At 40.1% G+C, this 27,202-nt stretch overlaps 1 protein-coding gene across 4 annotated transcripts in view; it reads right to left on the bottom strand.

The window, feature by feature from the left end:
* Positions 1-555: 555 nt before the first annotated feature.
* NUP155 (nucleoporin 155) overlaps positions 556-27,202 on the bottom strand; it is a 79,724-nt gene continuing 53,077 nt past the window's right edge. For 3 of the 4 annotated variants that reach the window (XM_016953406.3, XM_016953407.3, XM_016953409.4), the window contains 15 exons: positions 26,670-26,767; positions 20,858-20,988; positions 17,240-17,431; positions 15,817-15,955; positions 13,980-14,115; positions 11,731-11,884; positions 11,413-11,517; positions 9,937-10,091; positions 9,457-9,586; positions 8,115-8,228; positions 6,129-6,249; positions 5,549-5,659; positions 2,712-2,848; positions 1,593-1,699; positions 556-756 (listed from right to left, as the gene is read on the bottom strand). In XM_016953406.3, the coding sequence (XP_016808895.1) occupies positions 618-756; positions 1,593-1,699; positions 2,712-2,848; positions 5,549-5,659; positions 6,129-6,249; positions 8,115-8,228; positions 9,457-9,586; positions 9,937-10,091; positions 11,413-11,517; positions 11,731-11,884; positions 13,980-14,115; positions 15,817-15,955; positions 17,240-17,431; positions 20,858-20,988; positions 26,670-26,767 (1,969 nt within the window). In that variant the 3' untranslated portion in view covers positions 556-617. The remainder of the gene's footprint in view (positions 757-1,592; positions 1,700-2,711; positions 2,849-5,548; positions 5,660-6,128; positions 6,250-8,114; positions 8,229-9,456; positions 9,587-9,936; positions 10,092-11,412; positions 11,518-11,730; positions 11,885-13,979; positions 14,116-15,816; positions 15,956-17,239; positions 17,432-20,857; positions 20,989-26,669; positions 26,768-27,202) is intronic. The other variant, XM_016953408.3, reaches the window with a different exon arrangement.

The following is a 27,202-nucleotide window of genomic DNA, read 5'->3' as shown; positions in this document are numbered from 1 at the left end:
CCTGGGCTGGAGTGCAATGGCGCGATTTTGGCTCACTGAAACCTCTGCCTCCCGGGTTCAAGTGATTCGCCTCCCTCAGCCTCCCGAGTAGCTGGGATTACAGGCGCCCGCCACCACACCTGGCTATTTTTTTTGTATTTTTAGTAGAGATGGGGTTTCACCATGTTGGCCAGGTTGGTCTCAAACTCTTGGCCTCGTGATTCGCCCACCTTGGCCTCCCAAAGTGCTGGGATTACAGGTGTAAGTCACTGTGCCTGGCCGCCTAGTGGAGTTTTAATGCCAATATCCTTGGACTAACTTGAAAATGAATAATGTAAATTCGAAATTTCTGCCTGCAGTACAATTCAAAATAAGAGTTTCTAAATTTTTTTAATCCTTATGTTAAAATAATAAATAATCTCATTTCAGTTGTTTTTTCACCCAATTACTAAAAAACAAAATAGTCATAAAAAAGAATTCATTTAGCAAAGGTACTATTTGTAGATAGTAGCCACTTATTAAAAACATATTTCTATTAAGATTGTTCTTACATTCTTAGATTTAGAACACCTGATATCTGGACCCAGCTGAGTTTTTATTTTATAGATCATAAAATGGATGAAAGTATATCACAGTAATTAATGAAGCCGTTCTAATTTAGCTTGAAGAGATTTAAAATTCCCAGTGATGGCTTGTACTGCTACTGACGAGCTCATAGACTGGAGCTCAACAAGGTAACCACAAACAGCATCCAGGCAGAGATTTGTAAATCTTCTCCTACAACGAAAAAGACACATGATTAATTACACATTTACAAACATTTCCTCCTGCAGGACTTCTTCCCCACCAACTTCTGGCAACTTTAATTCTCACAGAAGAGGAAAGACCATGTGATTAAGTAAATAAGAAATAAAGTAAAAAAGAAAACTTGGGGGTAGGTGGGTTCCATTTGAAGATTTTTTTTTTTTTTTTTGAGACGGAGTCTCGCTCTGTCACTCAGGCTGGAGTGCAGTGGCGCGATCTCGGCTCACTGCAACCTCTGCCTCCTGGGTTCACGCCATTCTCCCGCCTCAGCCTCCTGTGTAGCTGGGACTACAGGTGCCCGCCACCACGCCCAGCTAATTTTTTTGTATTTTTAGTAGAGACGGGGTTTCACGTGTTAGCCAGGATGGTCTCGATCTCTTGACCTCGTGATCCGCCCATCTCAGCCTCCCAAAGTGCTGGGATTACAGGTGTGAGCCACCACGCCCGGCCTGAAGATTTTTACAATGAGAAGAAAGCAGTAAGAGACGATTCCTGCTAATATTCTTTTTCAAAAGAATATCCCTTAAATGGCCAATAATATCACAAAGACATAATTGAAATGTTTTGGTCCTAGGTCACTAATCTAAAGTAGAAGAATACATTATGTATGTTCAGCTGTAGAAAGGATTTAGGACAAGGGTTGAAAATGGAAAAAACTCCTATTTTTCATACATGGTGATCAATATCATTCAAATAGTTATTGCTAATATACACAAGAATCTTCCCATCTTCTCTTCAAATTTTTTACCCAGGTATTTATTAGAAGCATTTAAAAGCTTTTGCTGATCCAATATTTAATTCATAAGTACCTTTCACAATTTAAAACTTGGCTGGGATTCTCAACATATCTTGTCAATAATACATGTATACAATCCAAAAGGTGCAGTGGCTTCTTCATTCTGTTCCAGAATGGATCCTATGAAGAAATATACATAATGAAATGTGAGGCAAATTGTGTCAATTGATTATTTAAATCATTTATACTAAAGTAGACATCAGGATCCATGCAAAACTTATCGCTATTAAAAAGCATTTAATATTACATGGCTACTAAATTATATATCTGATTATAGTTAATATTTCAAACAACATTAAAAACTTATTAATTAACAACACTATGATATTACTTAGGAGGCATATTTGATATACCAATCTACTTTGCAGGGCATGTAAATGTCCTGCTTAGGAATCTGAGATAAGAGAAAAATCTTTCTTTCTATGGGTTGTGACACCACTTTTACTTTGAACCTATGCAGATTTAGTCTGACATCATAAAGAGACTAAACTAGCAGTAACAGAAACTTAATTCTAGGTCTGGCTTCACCAGTTACTAGCCATGTGACTTAAGCAGGTTATTTAACATCTCTGCTCTTGTTTTTTGCAATATAAGATGGAGATACTACAGTTACCTGCTCATTTCCATCACAGGCTAATGTTGTAAAGCCCTGTGTGATGCTGCTATAAAAGACACAATCTACTTTGACAAGTTTTTATTTGGATCTTTTATCCTTAGCATAAAAATTACAAAACATATAGTCTGATAAGGTTCAGCAGGGTGAGAAGGATCTTTAAGCACTGATATTTTAGATGAGGTTATAGTAAATAAATACAATGTAATCTTGTTCTTTTAAAGCAAATGATGATTCTTAATGTAATGAGTTTAGCCCACACCTTGGTTTAGCCTCTTCCACCAAGAGTAAAGCATATTTATTAATATTCAAAAATAATATTTCATTTTAATCATGATATACAGGAAAGCAAGTCTCATTATCAGTTTAAAAAGTCAAAAGCATAATTTCCAAGACTCAACCAAGTGTAATTAGACTAAGTGATAAGATACAAAAATGCAATCAAAATACCCCACTCTATATCTACAAAGTTACTTTAATTAAAGAAAATAATTTTATGTTATTTAATATTTTCCTTACCCGTGATTTGAACAACTGATCATAAACTTCTAGTAGTCTAGGTAATGGTACTCCAATTTCATTCATTGTCTGTATTACGAAGCCCACATCCCAGTTCAAAGTACAAACCTGCTGTTCTAAAAACTGTACAATAAAATCTGGGAAGAAAAAAAAAGATCGGAAATTTGGATTTTTAGCTCTTGATACTAAAAGGTAGGTCTTATTCATAACTGAATAGTTTCTAGGGGGATATCTTCTGAAATCCAATTGCAATTTTTTGGGGCGGGGTTTTTTTTTGCTATGTTGCCCAGACTAGAAATAGTGGCTATTCATAGGAGCAACTACAGTGCACGACAGCCTTGAAATCCTGAGCTCAATCCTCCCACCTCAACCTCCCAAGTAAGCTGGGGCTACAAGTGTGCACCATCACTCTCAGCTTAAAATAAAAAAAAGTTTTTTTTAAATAAAAGTAAGATATATACCAGAACAGGCAAATCTAAAGTAGATTAGTGGCTGCCTAGGGCTGGAGGGTGTGAAGGAATGGGAAGTGACAACTAATGAGCACAGAGTTTCTTTTTGGGATGATGAAAATGTCCTAAAATTAAAATTACAGAACCTAGAAAACTCAGAAAGATATAAGAAGAAAACAGAGACGATTCACGATCCCAATATTGAAGAGGACTTCACTGATAATTTTTTTTAGTAACAGTATTTAAAAAAAATAGGTTTCCTCACTTTAACAGCTTTTCAGAAAAGGGCAACTGCATCCTGATTTCAGAAATATTAAATGTGTTTTTTAATGCCCCACCCCTAGATTTGACAGTTCTAACTGTGGCCTCATTCTTACTTTTAACTGCCTATCTTATCATAAACAGTAACAGCCAAATTTATAGTTATGGCCAGGCGTGGTGGTTCGCACCTATAATCCCACTATGGGAGGCCAAGGTGAGCAGATCACCTGAGGTCAGGAGTTCGAGGCCAGCCTGGCCAACATGGTGAAACCCTGCCTCTATTAAAAATACAAAAAAATTAGCTAGGCGTGGCTAATTCAAGACTAGCTTGGGCAACATCATGAGATCCCTTCTCTATCAAAAGAAAAATATATATATATATAAATAAAACATAGAAATCCTCCTGACTCAGCCTGATTAGCTAGGACTATAGGCACGTGCTACCATGCCTAGCTAATCTTAATTTTTTTTGTAGAGACGGGGCTTGCTATGCCCAGGCTGGTCTCAAACTCCTGGCTTCAAGCAATCTTCCTGCCTTTGCCTCTCCAAAGTGTTGAGATTACAGGTGTGAGCCACCACACAAAGCCCACATCATTATTTCTAAATTAAAATGAAAATTCCTTAAAAAGAACTATGTACAATACAGTGTTATTTATTTATTTATTGAAATGGGGTCTCACTGTGTCACTGAGGTTGGAGTGCAGTGGTTCGATCTCAGCTCACTGCAGTTTTCACCTCCCAGGCTCAAGTGATCCTCCCACCATAGCCTCCCGAGTAGCTGGAACCACAGGCGCATGCCACCATGCCTGGATAATTTTCCTATTTTTTTGTAGAGACAGGGTTTTGCCATGTTGCCCAGGCTGGTCTCGAACTCCTGGGCTCAAGCGATCCATCCGCCTCGGCCTCCCAAAGTGCTGGGATTACACCTGTGAGCCACCATGCCCAGCCACGGTGCAGTGTTTTTTAAAACAACTATCAAAAGTACCAGTTTCACACACTTATAAACATTTATATAAAGTATGTATTTGCTCTTTTATTTCTCTTTATTTTTAGGATCAATAAAATGGTATGGAAAGGGAACCGTTTCCATATTATACCTACAAGAAGTAAGGGTATGAATAAAATGGTTTTATTTCTGACTATGTCCAGAGGGAATAGACCCTAAGTCAGAGATGGTCTGTAAACAAGTTTGAATGCTCATTTGAAAAAAAAAAATTAGGCTGGGCACAGTGGCGAACGCCTTTAATCCCAGCACCTTGGGAGGCCAAGGCAAGCGGATCACCTGAGGCCAGGAGTTTGAGACCAGCCTAGACAACATGGGGAAACCTCATTTCTAATAAAAATACAAAAAATTAGCCAGGCGTGGTTGCAGGCACCTGTAATCCCACCTACTTGGGAGGCTAGGCAGGAGAACTGCTTGAACCTGGAAGGCAGAAGTTGCAGTGAGCCGAGATGGCATCATTCCACTCCAGCCTGGGCGACAGAGAAAGCCTCTGTCTCAAAAAAAAAAAAAAGTTATATTGTGAGGATTTTCATGTCTCTCAATATTTTTAAATAACACAAAAGTAGTTAATATTCTAATTTATGGATGTATTTATGTTGCTTCTATTGTTTTACCACTGAGGAAAACACTTGTAGGTTGGCAAATAGCTCATAATTAGCTACCTTATTTAAAAATTATAGCCACCATATCTCATTAAGAAAGGGATTCAAACACTAAGTTTTAACATAATTATTTGCTATTTTAAAGAAAAACATGCCCTCAACATAAAAAAAGAACAGTTGAATCAATCACAGATTACCTATGCACAAAAACATCAACCGTTTTTCTTTTCTCTTCAGAAACTTGTAAGGGTTACCAACAATATAATCATAGTTTGTCAGTCAGCACAATCCTAAGATAGATAATATAAACTTGGAAAGTTAGTCACAGAAAGTTTCATACTCAACTCTTCATTAACAAATTCTGCCATTCTTTGGAAGTCTTTCCGGAGAGGCAGAATTAAAGTGCTGAACTAAATAGCAAAGAAACTCTTTATTTTACTCGAAAGATCGTTATTTGTCCATATCAACGGAGAAAACCATCAGAACAGAAAATACGTGACTGCACCTAAGATCACAGCTTACCTAAAGGAAAGAAGCGTGGTGTGCCAGCATAAATTTTGCCAAGGAGAACAATCTTGAGACTAAGAGCATGCATTCTATCCGAGGAGCTCAATGTCACACTGTCACTCAATTCTGTAACAAAAAGACATGTCATTTGAAACCCAAATTACTTTTAATGTGAAATGTTTACATTGGTTATTTAATTCTGTTTCAAGGTTCAAAATACTTTAGAACAGATAGTCACATTAATATGATTAACAGATTTGGTGTTTCTGTTATTGTCTGAGATACTCTCATGTCTTACCAGGTTATACTGGTTATTAGATTCTGAGGTGAGTGTCTCAGTATCTTTTATAAGGCAGCACAAATAATATAAATTAAATAACCTTTTCACTGAGTATTCTCCCGAATATTCACTTGGGTCATTCTGTGTATGATCATCCTCCACCATACCCAGGTGACTTCCACTTACTCTCTTCTTAGGTATACACAATTTTCATGAGCCACTAGCAGCTTGCATTATATTAGTTACTAGCAGCTTGCATTCCTCCACCAAGTCACTACATAACGTATGCTAACATACCTATAACTGAACACTTACCTTTCTCTATGATATCTTGCCAAAGTGTCTGCACCAATATAGGGTCTGAATAACCGGCACAATGAATTATTGCAAGTTTGCACTCTGCAAGTTTAAATGGGTCAGCAAATTCCCCATAAAGCTGTGAGAGAAAATCCCAAAATTAACATCCAACTAGAGATCAACATTCAGAGATTAATAGTGAAGCACTCCTTGAAAATTAAAAAATAACCAAAGATTTTACATAAAGTTTCTGAAATATGATATAAAGATGTGATGATGTATGTAGCTGGTTATAACTCCATATTTAAAAAGTTAAGGGTATGGGCCGGGTACGGTGACTCACGCCTGTAATCCCAGCACTTTAAGAGGCCAAGGTGGGCAGATCACGAGATGGGGAGATGGAGACCATCCTGGCTAATATGGTGAAACCCCGTCTCTACTAAAATTAAAAAAAAAAAAAATAAGCTGGGCATAGTGGTGCGTGGCTGTAGTCCCAGCTACTCAGGAGGCTGAGGAAGGTGGAGGTTGCAGTCAGCTGAGATCACGCCATTGCACTCTAGCCTGGTGACAGAGCAAGACTCTGTCTCCCCCGACAAAAAAAAAAAAAAAAAGGGTAAGGGTATGGTAAATACATTCAAACACATTTTAGCATGTAGAGCTTTTTTCTTGGCTGGGAAGAAGATGTTGCAACGACATTCTATTTATTAATTTTAAAATCCATTTTTTCAAATTTCTGTGGGTACACAGTAGGTGTATGTATTTATGGGGTACATGAGATGTTCTGATACAGTCATGCAATGAGAAATAAGCATGTCATGGAGAATGTCTATTCCTCAAGCAGTTATCCTTTTGAGTTACAAATAATCCAATTACATTCTCTATTTTAAAATATACAGTTATTATTGACTATAGTCACCCTATTGTGCTATCAAATAGGTCTTATTCATTTTGTTTTTGTACCCATTAACCATCCCCACCTTCCCTACAAACCTCCTGCAATGGTATTTTAGAACTAGTGTTGTATAAACAATGGGTTGAAGAATCACAGGAATACTGACAAATCTCAAGGTGTTTCAGGGTACCTGGAACTATGTCTAAGAATAAATGAAGAGGAAGGAACTGCTCAGAAAATTACAGAGAGAGAAAGAGGTTTAGAGAGTTAAGCAAAGATAAGTTAGTTTTTCCAAGGCAAGAAGCGAGGCCATAAATATGATGGTTTTGGTTTTTTAGTTTTTTTTTCTTTTTGAGACAGGGTCTCACTCTGTCACTCAGGCTGGAATGCAGTAGCACCATCGAGGCTCACCATAACCTGGGCCTCCTGGGCTAAATCAATCCTCCCACCTCAGTCTCCTGAGTAGATGAACTACAACCACACACCACCACACCTGGCTAATTTTTTTTTTTTTTTTGATGGAGTCTTGCTCTGTCGCCCAGGCCCCTAGACTGCAGTGCCATGATCTCGGCTCACTGAAACCCCCACCTCCTGGGTTCAAGCAATTCTCCTGCCTCAGCCTCCCAAGTAGCTGGGATTACAGGCGCATGCCACCACGCCTGGCTAATTTTTGTATTTTTAGTAGAGACAGAGTTTCCCCATGTTGACCAGGCTGGTCTCAAACTCCTGACCTCAGGTGATCTGCCCGCCTCAGCCTCCCAAAGTGTTGGATTACAGGTGTGAGCCACAGTGCCTGGCCTTTTTTGCTATTTTTTTGTAAAGATGAGGTTTCGCCATGTTGCCCAGGCTGGAAATAAGCTGGTTTTAACACAGCTCTCATGCGAGGCTGATAGGTTCTTCATAGCTACTGGCCTGGAAAGAGTAGCTTAGCCTTTTCTAGGAGTCAGATGAAGCAGTGGTGATCTGTCAGCCCAGTGACAAGCTGCCAAAGATGCCTTATCTTATTTGTGGAGATAAGGTAATTTTCCCAATGAAACAAAAAGCAAAATAAAAAACAAAAATTTCTCATTATTAGGTAACTACTATAAAAATTTCACTTGCTTTTTTATTACCTTAGTTATGTCCATCAGCTCAGAATCCAGCTGAGAAACTGCATCCTGTACAGAAGAATGATGGGAATACTGCCTTTGTAGTGTCTCCTGTATCTGAAGTTGGATCCTAGCAACCTAGTTTGGGCAGAAAACAGGATGTCTTAATTTATTTATGATAAATCAACATACGTTTGAAAGAACGGATCCTACTATCTGACTTTAAGTTTGCTAAAATAATGTATAAATGAAGATTTCTATCATAATAGGCTAACATTATCATAACAGACATCAACTAAACATAATAGATTTCACAGGAAGTATACTGTGGCAGACTCCTTGCTGCCCAATATTTATACCTTCCAAGACTATAGCCAAATGGTTAGACTATACAGCTCAGCCTCCTCTGTAGGGGAGGTATGGCCATACAACCAAGTTCTCTTCAAAGGAATGTGAGTAGAAGTAGTGTGTCATGTCAGGGCTGTAGTTTTTAAGACAGTGAATGTGTTCTTTCTTTTCCTTCCTCCCTCTGCTGAAGATAAAGCAGAGGCCCTAGGGAATGGTAGTGCCAGAAAATAGAACTTGGGTTCCTAAATCAACCACACGGAGGAAAGCCAGCTGCCAATCAGGAAGACTCACCTTGGATTTTTGTGAATAAGAAACAAACTTTTGTATTTGGACGATGGTATGTTTTTGATTCTCTTAGTTAGGGAATTTTAGCCTACTCTACTTCATACATCTACTTATTTGCTTCCAAAATAAATGGTGAATGTGATGTAATCCACTTGCTGTTGAAACAGTTGGGAAAAACATTTTTTTTTTTTTTTTTTTTTTTTTTGAGACGGAGTCTCGCTCTGTCGCCCAGGCTGGAATGCAGTGGTGCAATCTCAGCTCACTGCAACCTCCGCTTCCTGGGTTCAAGCAATTCTCCTGCCTCAGTCTCCCGAGTAGCTGGGACTACAGGTGTGTGCCACCACCCCCGGCTAATTTTTGTATTTTTTTAAGTAGAGACAAGGTTTCGCCATGTTGGCCAGGCTGGTCTCGAACTTCTGACCTCATGATCTGGCTGCCTCGGCCTCCCAAAGTGCTGGGATTACAGGTGTGAGCCACTGCACCCAGCTGGGAAAAACCTTTCGAAATGCCAAAGAGAAAACTTCTAAATTATAGCAATGTTTTTATGACCCAAGTGCATCCTTAAAAATCTTTAAGATTTATATCTAAACATAAAAATAAATACAAACAGACAAAAGCAACTAGAATAATAATGACTTCTCAGACCTATTACTTACCAAGGGAAGAATGGAATGTGGAATAACTATGTGGCTAGTACTCAATGTGGACACAGCTTAAGATCTTTAGCGCTTACCTCCATTTTTTCTTCTAATTCATGAAGAAATTCACCATCGGCAGCTATTGATGAAATGGCAGTGGAACTTTTGGCACTAAGAATGGCTCGAGCAATGTACTCTAGTCGCTGCTGAAGTGAAATTTCTGTGCTAGAAGGGAAAACGCTTATTTTTAGTTACACAATTTCTTAAGGATTGATGATACAAATACGTCAATTAGTATGTACTGTTTCATACCAAACACACATAAAAAGCCATCTGAAACTTGAAAAAAAATCATTAGATTTAAAAAAAATCTATTTTAGATTTCTAATAAGAGAGATCCACAATTTTAGACAACACATAAAGAAATACATTTATGACTAAAAAGTAACATCCTATTTAAAAAATTTAGGTCAGTATATTAAAACTTAGATTCTTCTAAAATTAAAGAAAACAGAATGTAAGTACATATAGCTCAGTTTTGAATCATTCTTCACAATAAGAATATTATGCCATACCTATGCATGTCAGCCAGTCTGGACAGTACACGAGCAGCATTACTGAAACTTCTGTTCTTCTCGTAATACCGCCAGAGTAAATCCATATAACGAACTCTGTTTTGATCAACTTTGGCCATTCGGACTAGATGTGGCTCCAGAAATGGAGAAGCAACCTAGAAATTATATAGTTATTCAGAAAAATTTTCTAACCACCTACAGATAATGTTCCTGATAAGGAAAATATAGTATTTTTAAGTCAACTACAACTTTGCCTTGTTTTATGAAAACAAGCAAAATTATAATCCAATACTAACAGATAAAAGAGAGGGCAAATTTTCTTATTATAAAAAATTTTTGTTTTACCACAGTTAGCATAAGAGTTTCCAAAACAATTCTATTAGGTTGATAACAATAATTTAGTAGGCTGGGCATGGCGACTCATGTCTGTAATCCTCGCACTTTGGGAGGCCGAGGTGGGCAGATCACGTGAGCTCAGGAGTTTGAGACCAGCCTGGGCGATATATGGCAAAACCTCGTCTCTACAAAAAAATTAGCTGGGTGTGGTGGCGCGGGCCTATAGTTCTAGTTACTCAGGAGGGTTAGGTGTGAGGATCACCTGAGCCTAGGGAGGTCAAGGCTACAGTGAGCCATTATCGTGCCATTGCACTGCACTTCAGCCTAAGCTACAGATTGAGACCCTGCCTCAAAAAAGAAAAGGAAATTTGGCCGGGCACAGTGGTTCATGCCTGTAATCCCAGCACTTCGGGAGGCTGAGGTGGGCAGATCACCTGAGCTCAGGAGATTGAGACCAGCCTGGCCAACATGGTAAAACCCCGTCTCTACTAAAAAGATATAAAAATTAGCTGTGCGTGGTGGCGGGTGCCTGTAATCCCAGCTACTTGGGAGGCTGAAGCAGGAGGATCGCTGGAACCCGGGAGGCGGAGGTTGCAGTGAGCTGAGATCATGCCACTGCACTCCAGTCTGGGCAACAGAGCCAGACTCCATCTCAAAAAAAAAAAAAAAAAAAAAAGGAAATTTACTATAAAATTACAAATTTTTAAATAAACTTTGATAACACAGCTATTGATTCCTAGACATTGAGCTCAAAGGCATTATTGAAATTATCAAATGCTACGTATTCATTAAACAGATTGAGGAACACTGAAACTTAGGGTAGGTAAAAGGACATATCTGAAGTCACAGTGACTTAACAGCAGAGTTAAGATAAGATGACCTACAGGACTCATATTCATAATCCAGTGATTTCTACCCCGCAATACAAACTATCCCAATCAGCTTCGAAATAACAAGAAAATTGGAGCAGTAGCCTACTTTGCCCCTTAGGAAAAGATACTGCATTACTCAGCTTTATACTAACATCTAATAGCAGGCATGGGATGAGAAACTGAATTTTTTACATCTATATATGTGCTTAAATCATTGAGTTACGCTCCTTAAGAATAATTAACACAACTGCAATAAAAAAAGATTTACCTGTAGCAGCTTATCTGCAAGGTCGGCTTGTATTAGCCAATTATAAAGGGCAATACTAAAGAGCTCATCCTTGGATCGCTGTGACAATTTAAGCATTTGTTCAAACTAAAATAAAGAAAATAGTAAAAATTAGCAGTTAAAGGCTCTGTTTCTGGGCATCACAACATTTTAGCCCTATAAACTCCAGTAAGAAATCAAGAATCCTTACATGATAACTTCTAAGAACTACCACCTTTCCCCAAGATGACTGTGCTACCATTACCATGGAGAACTTCTAAACAGTGTATTCTCAGAATGAAAATATACTATGTCCCTTACGTGATGTCCTGCTTCTTCATTACTCAGCATATTTGGATCAGATGACAACACTGGAGGACCAGGTTTTTTGGGTACACTGGGAGACTGAGGAGCGGCCTTACTTTGATTTACCAGTTCTTGAAGTGTGTCTGTAATGCATTTGTAACTGTTTAATCTGAAAGAAAATGGAAAAGGAACAATTACATTATTTAACTAGAAAGCAAATGATGGTAAGTGTGGTGACTCACGCCTGTAATGCCAGCCATAGGGAGGTCAAGGTAGGAGGACGGCTTGAAGCTGGGAGTTCAAGACTAGCCAGGGCAACAGAGCGGGACCACGTCTCTACAAAAAATACAAAAAATTGGCTGGGCACAGTGCCTCACACCTGTAATCCCAGCACTCTGGGAGACGAAGGCAGGGGGACTGCCAGAGGTCACGAATTTGAGACCAGCCTGGCCAACCTGGTGAAACCCCGTATCTGCTAAAAATACAAAAATTAGCCGGGCATGGTGGTGCATGCCTGTAGTGCCAGCTATTCAGGTGAGTGAGGCACAAGAATTGCTTGAACCTGGGAGGCAGAGGTTGAGGTGAGCTGAGATCATGCCACTGCACTCCATCCTGGGTGACAGCAAGACCCTGTCTCAAAAAACAAACGAACAAAAAACAAAACAAAACGAAACAAAAAATTAACCAGGCGTGGCGGTGTGCACCTGTAATCCCAGCTACTTGGGAGGCAGAGGCAGGAGGATCGCTTGAGCCCAGGAATTCAAGGCTGCAAGTGAGCTATTATCATGCCACTGCACTCCAGCTCAGGCAACAGAATGAGGCCCTGTCTCAAAAACAAAAAACAAAACCCCCCAAAAACAAAACAAAACAAGTAACAAAAAAGAAAGCCATTGATTTACCTTACCTAAGTATATACAAGGATTTCAAGACTATTTGGCAGAATAGATGTACATATTTGGCATTTAAAATAATACAAACCATATACTTTTTCAATAAGTTTGAGAAGTGTTTGGTTAAACATAAAAGGGTAAAGTCATTAAATATAGTAATAAAAAAATATGTTTTCGCCAGATGTGGTGGCTGACACCTCTAATCTCAGCACTTTGGGAGGCTGAGAAGAAAGGATTGCTTGAGCCCAGGAGTTAAAGACCAGCCTGGGCAATATAGTGAGGCCCTGTCTCTACAGAAATTAAAGAGAAAAAAAAAATTAGCCGAGGGTGGTGACATGTGCCTGTAGTCCCAGCTACTCAGGAGGCTGAGGTAGGAGGATCACTGGATCACTTGAGCCCAAAAGGTCAAGAGTACAGTGAGCTATGATGGTGCCACTGACTCCAGCCAAGGAGACAGAGTGAAGCTTTGTCTCAAAAACAAAAACGAAAACAAAACAAAACAAAACAAAACACCCTCCATATATACATGTTATAGAAAGGTTATATATTTCTTCTTTGTTCCGAGACAGAGCCCTGCTGTGACGCCCAGGCTGGAGTTCTGTGGTGCAATCTCAGCTCACTGCAACCTCTGCCTCCCGGGTTAAAGCAATTCTCCTGCCTCAGCCTCCCAAGTTGCTGGGATTACGGGTGTGCACCACCACGCCTGGCTAATTTTTGTATTTTAGTAGAGACAGGGTTTCACTATGATGGCCAGGCTGGTCTCGAACTCCTGACCTCATGATCTGCCCACCTCAGCCTCCCAAAGTGCTGGGATTACAGGCGTGAGCCACTGTGCCTGGCCTATATTTCTTTTAAGGACACACATTTCCTTTTTAACAGTCTCAACAAATTTGGGAATACTTAAAAATTATCCTTTAAAATGAAATCCTACCGGACACGGTGGCTCATGCCTGTAATCCCAGCACTTTGGGCAGTCGACCTTTACACAAAGAGGCCAGACACGGTGGCTGATGGCTATAATCCTAGCACGTTGCAAGACTGAGGTGGGTGGATCACTTGAGGTTAGGAGTTCAAGACCAGCCTGGCCAAAATGGTGAAACCCTGTCTCTACTAAAAATACAAAAATTAGCCAGGCGTGGTGGTGTGCACCTGTAATCCCAGCTACATGGGAGGCTGAGGCATGAGAATAGCTTGAACCTGGGAGGCAGAGATTGCAGTGAGCCAAGATCACACGACTGCACTCCAGCCCAGGTGACAGAGCAAGACTCTGTCTCAAAAAAAAAAAAAAAAACATAAAACAAAAAACAAAAAACATTATGCAAAGAAAAGTCTGTATCCATAAAGATGACAATCTGCTAAGGTAATGGAATGCACCTTTCTTGGAAGGCCTGAAGTCCAACTATGTCTTCTTCTGGTTCTCCATGTTTATAGAAATGAAGCCCAAGACCTTGAGGATCTTTTTTCTCTGCAGCCGTAAGAGAAAGTTCCACCACACCCTCATAAAATCTCACTGATGGGAAAGAAAAGAATGAAGACCTATGACTTACTACTAAGTTGGATACATTTTTCCTTAGCTGGCACATGAAAATAATGATCAAGGTTATGTCTCTACTGTACAATAGTCACCCTACTAACATAAAATATTTCTGATAGGTCTTCAGAAGGAAAAGGTCTTAATATGCCTAAAATGCAACTGTTAAATATATTTCTTCATTGGGGGCCAGGTGTGGTGGCTCATGCCTGTAATCCCAGCACTTTGGGAGGCTGAGAGGGGGCAGATCACAAGGTCAGGGGTTCGAGACCAGCCTGACCAACATGGTGAAACCCCACCTCTACTAAAAATACAAAAATTAGCTGGGCCTGGTGGCACGCGCCTGTAATCCCAGCTACTCAAAAGGCTGAGGCAGGAGAATCACTTGAACTAGCGAGGCAGAGGTTGTAGTGAGCTGAGATTGCACCACTGCACTCCAGCCTGGGCGACAGAACAAGACTCTGTCTCAAAAAAAAAAAAAAAGAAAAAGAAAAAGGAAAAAAAAAAAAAATATATATATATATATATATATATTTCTTCATTGGAAAAAAAAGATCCTATTTCCAATAACAAAAAGGAAAGTTTTAGTTCCCTACTGGGGGGAAAAAATACCTTGGGATTCAAAATAATACCTGTGCAAATAGTTATGGCCTTTACATTATGTTAGATTTGATTTAAAGTAATTTTTTAAAAAGTAAGCAGATTATACCTTAAAACTCAATAAAAAATTTTAAATATCTGAAAAATAAATGTAATCCAGAAAGCAATGTAAAACATACAGTAATTGAACTGGACAAGAACTGAAACTCTAATGCTAAAAAGTTATACATTTCGGCTGGGCGCAGCGGCTCATGTCTGTAATCCTAGCACTTTGAGAGGCTGAGATGGGTGGATCACCTGAGGTCAGGAGATCGAGACCACCCTGGCTAACATGGTAAAACCCCACCTCTACTAAAAATACAAAAATTAGCTGGGCAATGGCCGGGCGCGGTGGCTCACACCTGTAATCCCAGAGCTTTGGGAGGCTGAGGTGGGTGGATCATGATGTCAGGAGATTGAGACCATCCTGGCTAACATGGTGAAACCCATCTCTACTAAAAATACAAAAAAATTAGCCGGGCATGGTGGCGGGCGCCTGTAGTCCCAGCTACTTGGGAGGCTGAGGCAGAATGGCGTGAACCTGGGAGGCAGAGCTTGCAGTGAGCTGAGATCGCGCCACTGCACTTCAGCCTGGGTGACAGAGCAAGACTCTGTCTCAAAATAAAAAAAATAAAAAAATAAAAAAATAAAAAATTAGCTGGGCGTGGTGGCGTGCGCCTGTAATACCAGCTACCCGGGAGGCTGAGGCAGGAGAATTGCTGGAACCTGGGAGGCAGAGGATGCAGTGAGCTGAGATCGTGCCACTGCACTCCAGCCTGGCTGACAGAGCGAGACTCCGTCTCAAAAAAAAAAAGTACATTTCAAAAAATAGAAAGAACATTACAGCTTCTGCAGGTCAGTGTAGTCATCAAATATTGCAACACAATGATACCACATTCCTACGTCCTTTCACTCGGCCTCTGATGCTGAAAGAAGATTTGCATCTGGAAAGTGGCTTTTCATCATTAGCTTGCTTCATTCATACACTATTGTTTGTCTTTTGAGTTGAGTAAAAGATACAAGAAACATTTTATTTCTCACCTTGTCTATACTGAGCACAAACATTGGAAAGGTCCACTTGATTGCTAATTTTTTGATATTCCTTTAATGATTCCCTTAACATTCTTTCTTTTTCAGTCTTATTTTGAACTTGTCGGGAACGCTGGAGAAGCTCATTTGCCTAGAAGAGGAGATAACAAGAACTTAAAAATATATAAAATCAAGCAGACAGATGATGCTGTCAACTAAGTTTTAGTCTATGTCTAAATTTATATATGGTTATTACCATTAAAATGAAAACAACTCTACAAACTTACTTCTTAATTTTAGGCAGAAAAGTTTTTGACCAAAGATTCCTAGCTATTCTTAATTCCTCTCCCAAATATGTTAAGCAAGAGAACTTTTGTCTGGTAATTCTCTTGCCTAGTCAATACATTATTGGGCAGCAGGCAGTCCATGCGACACTGATTTATTTATTTTTTCCACCTGTAGGAAAGGATCAATAAAAATGCCCCCATTAACTCTAATTCACTAAAAGATTTACTTGAAGTTTTAGTACTTTTCCTTAAGCTAAGGAGATAAATTATTCCCTAAATTTCCTTAATTTCTAAATTTAGTGATTTTTCTTAATTTCTCACCTTTGGTTTTTTAATATGGCCTAGAAACACTATCAAAGATTCTTTATGGGCCAGGCGCAGAGGCTCATGTCTATAATCCCAACACTTTGCAAGGCCGAGGCAGGAGGAGGTCAGGAGTTCAAAACCAGCCTAGACAACATGGTGAAATCCTGTCTCTACCAAAAATATAAAAAATTAGCCAGGTGTGATGGTGCACACCTGTAATCCCAGCTATTTGGGAGGCCGAGGCAGGAGAATCACTTGAACCTGGGAGGTGGAGGTTGCAGTAAGCTGAGATCGTACTCAGTCTTAAAAAAAAAAAGAGAATATTCTTTACGAAAAACTTAAAGGAGGTCTGGGCATGGTGGCTCACACTTATAATCCCAGCACTATGGGAGGCTGAGGCAGGAGGATCACTTGAAGCCAAGAGTTCAAGACCAGCCTGTGCAACAAATCAGAACTTGTCTCTATAAAAAACAAAAAAATTGGCTGGGTGTAGTGGTGCACACCCGTAGCCCCTAGCTACATGAGAGGCCTGCTTGAGTCTAGGACTTAGAAGCTACTGTGAGCTATGATCACAGCACTGCACTACAGCCTAAGCAACAGAGTGAAACCTTGTGTCAAATAAAGAAATAAAAATATTTTTAAAAAGGAAAGCTAAGCTTAAAAGAGTATACACAGGTTTTAAGAAGCCACATATTCCAACCCCTTTCTTAGATGAGGATTCTGAGTCTAGGAGAGGTTAAGAGATCTAACTGACTGAGGTCCTATATTAAGTGAAACAAGATGGTTCATCATACATGATACCTCTTATAACAAACAATGAAATCGGTAATAAAGTATCATACCTTAGAACAAATTGCATCATCAGTGCTATATAGAAGTGGGCAGATATCCTGTAAATGTAAACTAATGCCATCAACAGCGGCATTATCTCTGATGTAGCAGTTGATAAGAGAAGCAATTAATGCCCCTGTGAGTTCTTTGTCCCTGATTACAAGATCTTTAAAGGTGGTGATCTTCAGCTGCTCTTGAAGTTCCTAGGAGCATAAAACTTTTCTATCACAATTATAGAAATACCATATTTCTAAACATAATGAAATTATTTTAATAAATTAAAATAACCTAAATATTAATAGACTCTATAATTGAAAAGCGAAAATATACTAATTAGTAGAAACAAATTTTTGCGAACTTACATAAAATCATACAGAGTTGGAAAAGAACCTACAGTAGATCTAGTCCAAAACTCTCACTTTCCAAATGAGAAAAGTAAAGCTTAAGTAGAGCCAAAACTAGAGTCAGATCTCCTGGCTTTGGTTATAAAATGGAAAAAACAATCACTTGGCTATATTTGAAAATCTTGGGCTTACATATTACTCCTTCCTAAACACTGTTAGAATTCCATTATTCTAGGCCTTATAATAATATTGGAGTTTAATCTGTATTGTGAACAAATCTGCTTGTCCAAATGAAGCTCTAAAGTATTGATTTACACTATAGTAAAAGATTCTGTTAGTGATGTGACTGCTATCTCTTTTTTCTAAATTCAAGGAAATATCCAAACTGTGTTAAAATTCTTGAACAAATCTTTAATTTGCATTCATTGAGCATGCCATTGGTGATGTAAGGAAGAGAGCTTTGAAGATGGATCACAAAAACATACCCAGGATAAAAACCTACCTACAATATATTTATCACTCAATAAAACTCAAAACTATTATTCTACTTGGTATGAAAAAGATAAGTTTCATAATTAAATATATTAGCTTGAATTTTTAAAAATAAAAAACAGTATGTGTTTAAAAGAAACAAAACCACCAACAAAAGCCACACTATTCATTGGACACTAGTGGAAAGAATTAGGAGACTGCCTTCCAACGTTGAAAAATGGTATATGAGAGTCAAAAAGTAAGTGTTTCAGAGTAATGAAATATCCATACAGGACAAGGAAAAAAAATTTTTTTTTTTTTTTTTTTTTACAGAATTGCAGCTAGTAACTGGAGAAGGAATCACAGATTTAAAATATTATCCTTTTGGCTGGGCATGGTGGCTCATGCCTGTAATCCCAGCACTTTGGGAGGCCAAGGCAGGTGGATCACCTGACGTCAGGAGTTCAACACCAGCCTGGCCAACATGGCGAAACCTGGTCTCTTACTAAAACTACAAAAATCAGCCAGGCGTCGTGGCACATGCCTATAGTCCCAGCTACTCGGGAAGCTGAGGCAGGAGAACTGCTTGTACCCGGGAGGTGGAGGTTGCAGTGATCTCAGATTGCTTCACAGCACTCCAGCCTGGGTGACAGAATGAGACACTGTCTCAAAAAAAATAAAAAACAAACAAACAAATAAATAAATATTACCCTTTTGTAATCCTAAATGAAATAATAAATTCCAGCAATGATTATCAATGGACAATTAAAGTCTGATGGAGAATTCCACAATGGCAGTATTAGGCTTACTACTTGAATCCAGCAATTCATCTTAGTATAACTAAAAGAAGGACAACGAAACCTTTTGTATCTTCTAACAGTCTGATGAATAAACCACTACCTATGAAGTATTCTATTCTTCCTCAAAAAAGGACCTGAACTGAATCAAGCCTATATAATAAACTTTCATTTTATAGAAAATGCAGGAGATAGAGGAAGAAGCTCGCTACAAAGAGGATTTTAAAAAAAAAGCCTTAGAATGTCCTTAGAATGCTGGACATTCTACTGGATTGATGACTGGATTTCTACAAGGCAACAGCAAGGAAAAGAAAAAGAAGGAAAGACTGCTTCAGACTGAAACAGATGAAAGAGAAAAACAAATTCCATGAGCAAACCCATTAAACTGTTTAGATCCTGATTTGAATGAACCAATCTGTAAAAAGACATTTTTAAGACAGATTTTGCTATCAAATATTGACAGTTAATATTGGTAACTATCCAGCCTAGGAGATACGGTGAAACCCCATCTCCACAAAAAAATACAAAAATTAGCTAGGCGTAGTGGTGTGTGCCTATAGTACCAGCTACTCGGGAGGCTAAAGTAGGAGAATCACTGGAGTCCAGAGAGGTCAAGGGTGCAGTGAGCTGTGATCATGCCACTGCACTCCAGCCTGGGTGACAGAGCGAGACACTGTCTCAAGAAAAACTGGTAACTGATCATGACATTGTTGTTGTTCAAGGAACTATTTTTTTTAGAAACACAGTATCTTGAAAATGCTGAATGAGTCAAATGTATATGGGAGTTACAGTTTTTGCTCTACTTTTGTATACGTTTAGAAATGCTCACAATTAAATAAAAGGTAGGAATAAATTTCCTCTATATATTCTATCTAACATTTAGATTAATGTTGATTATCCTTATCCTTAGAAAGGATTCAAATGTGAACATCAAAAGAAATATGAACCATTTATTTCCTACAGTGATAAATATCTTCCTTTAAAGTAGGAGCAGTTGCCGGGCATGGTGGGTCACGTCTGTAATCCTAGCATTTTGGGAGGCTGGGGCGGGTGGATTACCTGAGCTCAGGAGTTCGAGATCACCCTGGGCAACACGGTGAAACCCCGTCTCTACTAAAATACAAAAAATTAGCTGGGCGTGGTGGCATGCACCTGTAATCCCAGCTACTCGGGAGGCTGAGGCAGGAGAATTGCTAGAATCCGGGAGGTGGAGGTTGCAATGAGCCGAGATTGCACAACTGCAGCCTGGGCGACAGAGTGAGACTCCATCTCTTAAAAAAAAAAAAAAGAAAACATAAAATGAAGTAGGAGTGGTGTATGTGTGTGTGTGTGTGAGAGAGAGACAGGGTCTCACTCTGTCACCCAGGCTGGGGTGCAGTGGCACCATCATGGCTAAGTGGCGCCTCAACCTCCCAGGCTCAAGTGCTCCTCCCACTTCAGCCTCCCAAGTAGCTGGGACTACAGGCATGTGCCACCACACTTGACTAATTTATTTTTTATTTTTAGTAGAGATGGGTCCTGACATCTTGCCCAGGATAGTCTTGAATTCCTAGGCTCAAGTGATCCTCCTGCCTCAGCCTCCCAAAGTGTTGGGATCACAGGCGTGAGGCATGGTGCCCAGTCAAGAGTATTTAATTTAGGTTGTTGGGCCCTTTGAAATTATAAGCAAAAGTCTGTGTGTCCATGTCGATATGCATTTCTTTAAGGGTAGTGAGAGATAGCTTTTTTCAGATTCTCAGAAGAACCTGTAGCTCAAATAAAGGGTAAAGTCCACTGTTTTAAAAAATATGTTTTGTAAAGTATGACTTCATTCACATACCCACAAGTAAAAACTTGTGGCTTTGAAAAAATAGGTCCCCCAAGTTGGTACGCTTTTGTGCCATCTTCCCATAACATACTAACTTCATCATAACTTAAATGCTTCCCAAAATAATCCCCTCCAAAGCCAAAATACTCATCCAAAAAAATCCAAACATAGTATTAATGGTATAATCATAAAAAAATAAAAAAAACTTACCTTCTGAAGTTCTGCCACAATGACAGTGAATTGATGTTCACAAAGAAGTTTCCATAAAGCCAGAGACTGATATGATTTTCGAACCAACTGCTGAATTGCCTGAAGTGAAATCTTTTCACTTAGTTGAGCCTCTAATGAGAAAACAAAATAAATTATTATAAAATAACATAGGTTAAGTTGCTTTATTTCAAATAAAAACTGTAGTTAAGGTTGAAATCCCTGTTGTTTTCTTCCTAGCCCCCATTAGAGGCAACCATGATAATCAGTAGTATTTATGTTTTTATCTTCTCCGTGTGTGTATATATATATGCTTCTGTGTTTGTGTAGGTACACATAAACCATGAAAATATTGCTGTGTGGCTGGGCGCGGTGGCTCACGCCTGTAATCCCAGCACTTTGGGAGGCCGAGGCAGGTGGATCATGAGGTCAGGAGATCGAGACCGTCCTGGCTAACACGGTAAAACTCGGTCTCTACTAAAAACATAAAAAATTAGCTGGTGGGGGGGATGGCGGGTGCCTGTAGTCCCAGCTACTCGGGAGGCTGAGGCAGGAGAATGGCGTGAACCCGGGAGGTGGAGCTTGCAGTGAGCCGAGATCGCGCCACTGCACTCCAGCCTGGGCGACAGAGCGAGACTCCATCTCAAAAAAAAAAAAAAAAACTCTGTATTTTTAACAAATACACCATCGCTTTTTCTTTTTTCTTTTTTTTGAGATGGAGTCTCGCTCTGTCGCCCAGGCTGGAGTGCAGTGGCGCGATCTCGGCTCACTGCAAGCTCCGCCGCCCGGGTTCACGCCATTCTCCTGCCTCAGCCTCCCAAGTAGCTGGGAATACAGGCGCCCGCCACTAAGCCCGTCTAATTTTTTGTATATTTAGTAGAGGCGGGGTTTCACCATGTTAGCCAGGATGGTCTCAATCTCCTGACCTCGTGATCCACCTGCCCTGGCCTCCCAAAGTGCTAGGATTACAGGCGTGAGCCACCACACCCGGCCCACCATCGCTTTTTCTATTCAGTTATATGTTCACAGACTATCCACACTGATAAATATAAATCTAGTACATTTATTTTCACTACTGAGTGTTCCATCATGTAAGTATGCCACAATTTGGCCCATTTTTCACTTGGAGGACATTACACTGTTTCTAGTATTTTGATAATAAAACAATGATGCAATAAATATTCTTAAAGAACATCTCCTAGAAAGCACAGTCAAGTTAGTCTAGGACTGAGTTTCTCAAACCCTAGGTCAACACGCATTGGCGAGTCATGAAATCAATTTAGTCAGTCATCATAGCTTTTTGCTCACCCCTCAAATATAGAAAGTAGAAAATAATTCAAAAAAGAAAGAAATATCAGAGTATAAAACAAAATTATTTCAGGAAAATCTATTTTAGTTTGTGTGTATGCTTTTAAACATCTGAGTCATAATGTAAGATATATTTCTTCTTTTTTTCCCCGAGACGGAGTCTTGCTCTGTTGTCCAGGCTGGAGTGCAGTGGTATGATCTCAGCTCACTGCAACCTCTGCCTCCTGGGTTCAAGCGATTCACCTGCCTCAGCCTCCCGAGTAGCTGGGATTACAGGCACCCGCCAGCATGCCCACCTAATTTTGGTATTTTTTGTAGAGGCAGGGTTTCACCATGTTGGCCAGGCTGGTCGCAAACTCCTGACCTCAAATGATCTGCCCGCCTTGGCCTCCCAAAGTGCTGGGATTAAAGGCGTGAGCCGCCGCACCTGGCCATGTAAGATATATTTCTTACTGTGGGAAAAAGTTTGAAAAAAACTCCTCTAAGGGTATATACCTAGAAGTGACAAAATCAGCTTTAAGAGTATATGTTTAGCTTTTACCAGATATGATCAAATTGCTCTCCAAAGCAGTTGTTTCAGTATGAACTGCCAGCAATTCAAATGCTCCTATTTGTACAAATCCTCACCAATGTTTAGTAATGTAATCTCAAAGCCATAATGAAATATCATTAGCTGCTCAGAAAAAAAATTTGCTAAATGGTGGCTGGGCACAGTGGCTCAGGGCTGTAATCCTAGCACTTTGGGAGGCCGAGGTGGGCGGATCACTTGAAGCCATGAATTTAAGACCAGCTTGGCCAACATGGCAAAACCCCATCTCTACTAAAAATCCAAAAATTAGCCAGGTGTGGTGGCACATGCCTGTAATCCCAGTTACTCAGGTGGCTGAGCCACGATTATCGCTTGAACCCAGGAGGTGGAGGTTGCAGTGAGCCAAGATGGCACCATTGCACTCCAGCCTGGGCAACAGAGCAAGATGCTGTCTCAAAACAAAACAAAACAAAAAACAGAACAGAACAGAACAGAAACAAAATTGGAGGACAGGCAAACAATTTCAACATTTTTTCAAAAAGAGAAAAAATTTAAGGCCAGGCACAGTGGCTCACGCCTGTAATCCCAGCACTTTGGGAGGCCGAGGCAGGCGGATCACAAGGTCAGAGGATCAAGACCATCCTGGCTAACGTGGTGAAAACCCGTCTCTACTAAAAATACAAAAAAATTAGCCAGGTGTGGTGGCGGGCACCTGTAGTCCCAGCTACTTGGGAGGCTGAGGCAGGAGAATGGCGTGAACCCAGGAGGCGGAGCCTGGGCGACAGAGCAAGACTCCATCTCCAAAAAAATAAAAGAGAGACAAAAAATTTAAAAGATAGTAAAAAAGAATTTACAAAATGATGAATAGAAACCTAGGGTCCTCAGTAGGGAAGAAAGTAACTTGGGACAAAAGTAAATGGTTGAGTGTTAACTGAGAAAGTTCTACTGGCCAGGCGTGGTGGCTCACGCAAGTAATCCCAGCACTTTGGGAGGCCGAGTTGGGCGGATCACCTGAGGTCATGAGTTCAAGACCGGCCTGGCCAAAGTGGCAAAACCTCATCTCTACTAAAAACACAAAAACTAGATGGGTGTGGTGGCACACGCCTGTGATCCCAGCTACTTGAGAGGCTGAGGCAGGAGAATCGCTTGGACCTGGGAGGTAGAGGTTGCAGTAAGCCAAGATTGTGCCAATGCACTCCAGCCTCGGCGAAAAAGCGAGACTCCATCTCAAAACAAACAAACCAGAAAGTTCTATCACGGCCAGAAAAAGTAACTCTAACCCTAACAATGGAAGGCAAAAGAACTTAGAAAAAATTAAATGGCACAAAAAGTTCATGCAATAACTTATTATTGTTCTAACTTGTATCTGGAATAACTGAAGATTATGAGCTCTTTTCAGTTGCCTTGCTCTTTCCTTACTTGTTACTACTTATAATTGATAAAAAGCACAATGAAATATTTGATTCATATTTTTAGCTCTATAAAAAGGCATATTACTAATCATTAGGGAAATGCAAATCAAAATCCCAATGAGATGCCATTCCATGTTCATTAGGATGGCTATATATAAAAGGACAGAAACATGACAAATGTTGGCAAAGATGTGAAGAAATTGGAACCCTTGTGCATTGCTACTAGAAGTATAAAATGCTGTGGCTGGACAGGCGCAGTGGCTCACGCCTGTAATCCTACCACTTTGGGAGGCCGAAGTGGGTGGATCACCCGAGGTCAGGAGTTCAAGACCAGCCTGGCCAACATGGTGAAAGCCCAACTATACTAAAAATAAAAAAATTAGCTGGGTGTGGTGACACATGCCTGTAACCACAGCTAGCGGGAGGCTGAGGCAGAATTGCTTGAACCTGGGAGGTGGAGGCTGCAGTGAGCTGAGATCGCACCATTGCACTCCAGCCTGGGAGACAAGAGTGAAACTCCGTCTCAAAAAGAAATAAAGATAAACATAAACATAAAATGCAGTAGCTGCTATGAAACAGTATGGCATTTCATCAAAAAAATTAGTAATAGAATTACCATATGATATAGCAATTCCACTTCTGGGTATATACCCAAAAGAACTGAAAGCAGAGACTTTAATTTGTATTTGTTCACCCATGTTAATAGCAGCATTATTCATGATAGCCAAAAAACGGAAGTAACTCAGTGTCCATCAACAGATGAATGGATAAAGGAAGTGTGGTATATGTGCACATATGCACATATACACAATAGAAATTACTCAGTCTTAAAAAGGAAGGAAATTCTGACACGTTACAACATGGATGAACCTCGAGGACAGTATGCTAAGTGACATAAGCCTGCCACAAAATGAAAAATTTGATTTCATCCTAATAGGGTACCCAGAGTTGTAAAATTCAAGAGACAGAAAGTAGAATGGTGGTTGCCAGGGACCTAGGATAGGGGAAAAAAATGGGGGGTTATTATTTCATGGGTACAGAGTGACTTTTGGTGTTTATTTTTTTTAAGACAGAGTCTTGCTCTTGTTGCCCAGGCTAGGGTGCAATGGCACAAATTCGGCTCACTGCAACCTCCGCCTGCTGGGTTCAAGTGATTCTCTTGCCTGGGCCTCCCGAGCAGCTGGGATTACAGGTGCCTGCGCCACCATGCCTGGCTAATTTTTGTATTTTTGGTAGAGATGGGGTTTCAACATGTTGGCCAGGCTGGTCTTGAACTCCTGACCTCAGGTGATCCACCTGCCATGGCCTCCCAAAGTGCTGGGATTACAGGTGAGAGCCACTGCGCCCAGCCCAGAGTGACATTTTTGGGGAAGATGACAAAAGTTCTGGAGATAGATGTTGGTAATGGGTACATAAAATGAATATACTGAATGCCACTGAACTGTACACTTAAAAACAGTAAAAACGGGCCAGGCGCAGTGGCTCTTGCCTGTAATCCCAGCACTTTGGGAGGCTGAGGCGGGCGGATCATGAGGTCAGGAGATTGAGATCATCCTGCTTAAACACGGTGAAACCCCGTCTCTACTAAAAATACAAAAAAAAAAAAATTAGCCAGGTGTGGTGGCGGGCGCCTGTAGTCCCAGCTACTCGGAAGGCTGAGGCAGGAGAATGGAGTGAACCCAGGAGGTGGAGCTTGCAGTGAGCCGAGATCATGCCACTGCACTCCAGCCTGGGTGACAGAGTGAGACTCTGTCTCAAAAAAATAAATAAATAAATAAAATAAAGTAAAAATGGGGCCGGGCACGGTGGCTCACATCTGTAATCCCAGCACTTTGGGAGGCCGAGGCGGACGGGATCACCTGAGGTTGGAAGTTCGAGACCAGCCTGACCAACATAAAGAACCCCGTCTCTTCTGAAAATACAAAATTAGCCGGGCGTAGTGGCACATGCCTCTAATCCCAGCTACTCGGGAGGCTGAGGCAGAAGAATTTCTTGAACCCAGGAGGCAGAGGTTGCAGTGAGCCAAGATCACGCCATTGCACTCCAGCCTGGGAAACAAGAGTGAAACTCTGTCTCAGAAACATAAACAAATAAAAAGTAAAAATGGTAAATTTTATGGTATATATATATTTCACCACAATAAAAAAAAACATAATGAAATAGGTGTGTATCATGTTTTCTGGTGGAGGAAGGAACAAAAATGTATATGCTAAAAGAGATAGGGAAATATACAATATCCATATTATCCTACTTTCCCAATCACACTTTTTTTTTTTTTTTTTTTGAGGCAGGGTCTCATTCTGTCACCCAGGCTGGAGTGCAGTGGCATGATCTCAGCTCACTGCAACCTCTGCCTCCCAGGAAGAGGTGATCCTCCCAACTCAGCCTTCCAAAGTGCTGGTATTACAGGTGTGAACCACCACCCCGGACCCAATTACACTGATATTTTAATTACAAATATTTGTGTACAAAGTACATCTTACTAAGAAAGTCCATTGTTTTCTATTCAAGTAATAAAATTTTACTGAGGTCATGTACGCTTAACTGATGAGAAGCAATAATTTACCATGAAACTTCCTCTGCAGTTCCTGTTGCATTTGCTGGGGATTTCCGTTTTCAGGACGCATGAATCCTATCAGCCTCTGCTGCACTTTAGCAGTAGTACTGAAACAGAAATTGCAGAATGTGTGTGTTTATAACAGCTTTATTGAGATATAACACATACAGTACAATTCAAACATTTAATATGTTTACTTTTTTTAAATAATTCATAAGGTTGGGCAACCAACACCAGAAGGGCTGATGGCCAGAAAAAATTTATGACACAGACTAAACAGATGCTACTTAAAATGACTGAGATTAAATCAATTAAATGACTGAGAACATCAGCTATAAATTTTCCTAATCTGTAGAAAAAAAAAGATCAAGTAAAAAGAGGGGGTAAAGGAGAGAAAGGAAGGAAGGAAATTATGGAAGAGAAGAAACAAGCTAGATACAAAAGAGTTAATATGATTCTCCAAAGAGAATGGGACAGAAGAAACATAGATTGAGTATCCCTAATAAAAAAAAAAACTAACATCTGAAATGTCCCCAAATCTG

This window comes from Pan troglodytes, chromosome 4 (assembly GCF_028858775.2).
Source record: "Pan troglodytes isolate AG18354 chromosome 4, NHGRI_mPanTro3-v2.0_pri, whole genome shotgun sequence".
NCBI lineage: Eukaryota > Metazoa > Chordata > Mammalia > Primates > Hominidae > Pan > Pan troglodytes.
The sequence above is the reverse complement of the archived record's forward strand: the minus strand, read 5'-3'. Positions and strand labels throughout refer to the sequence as shown.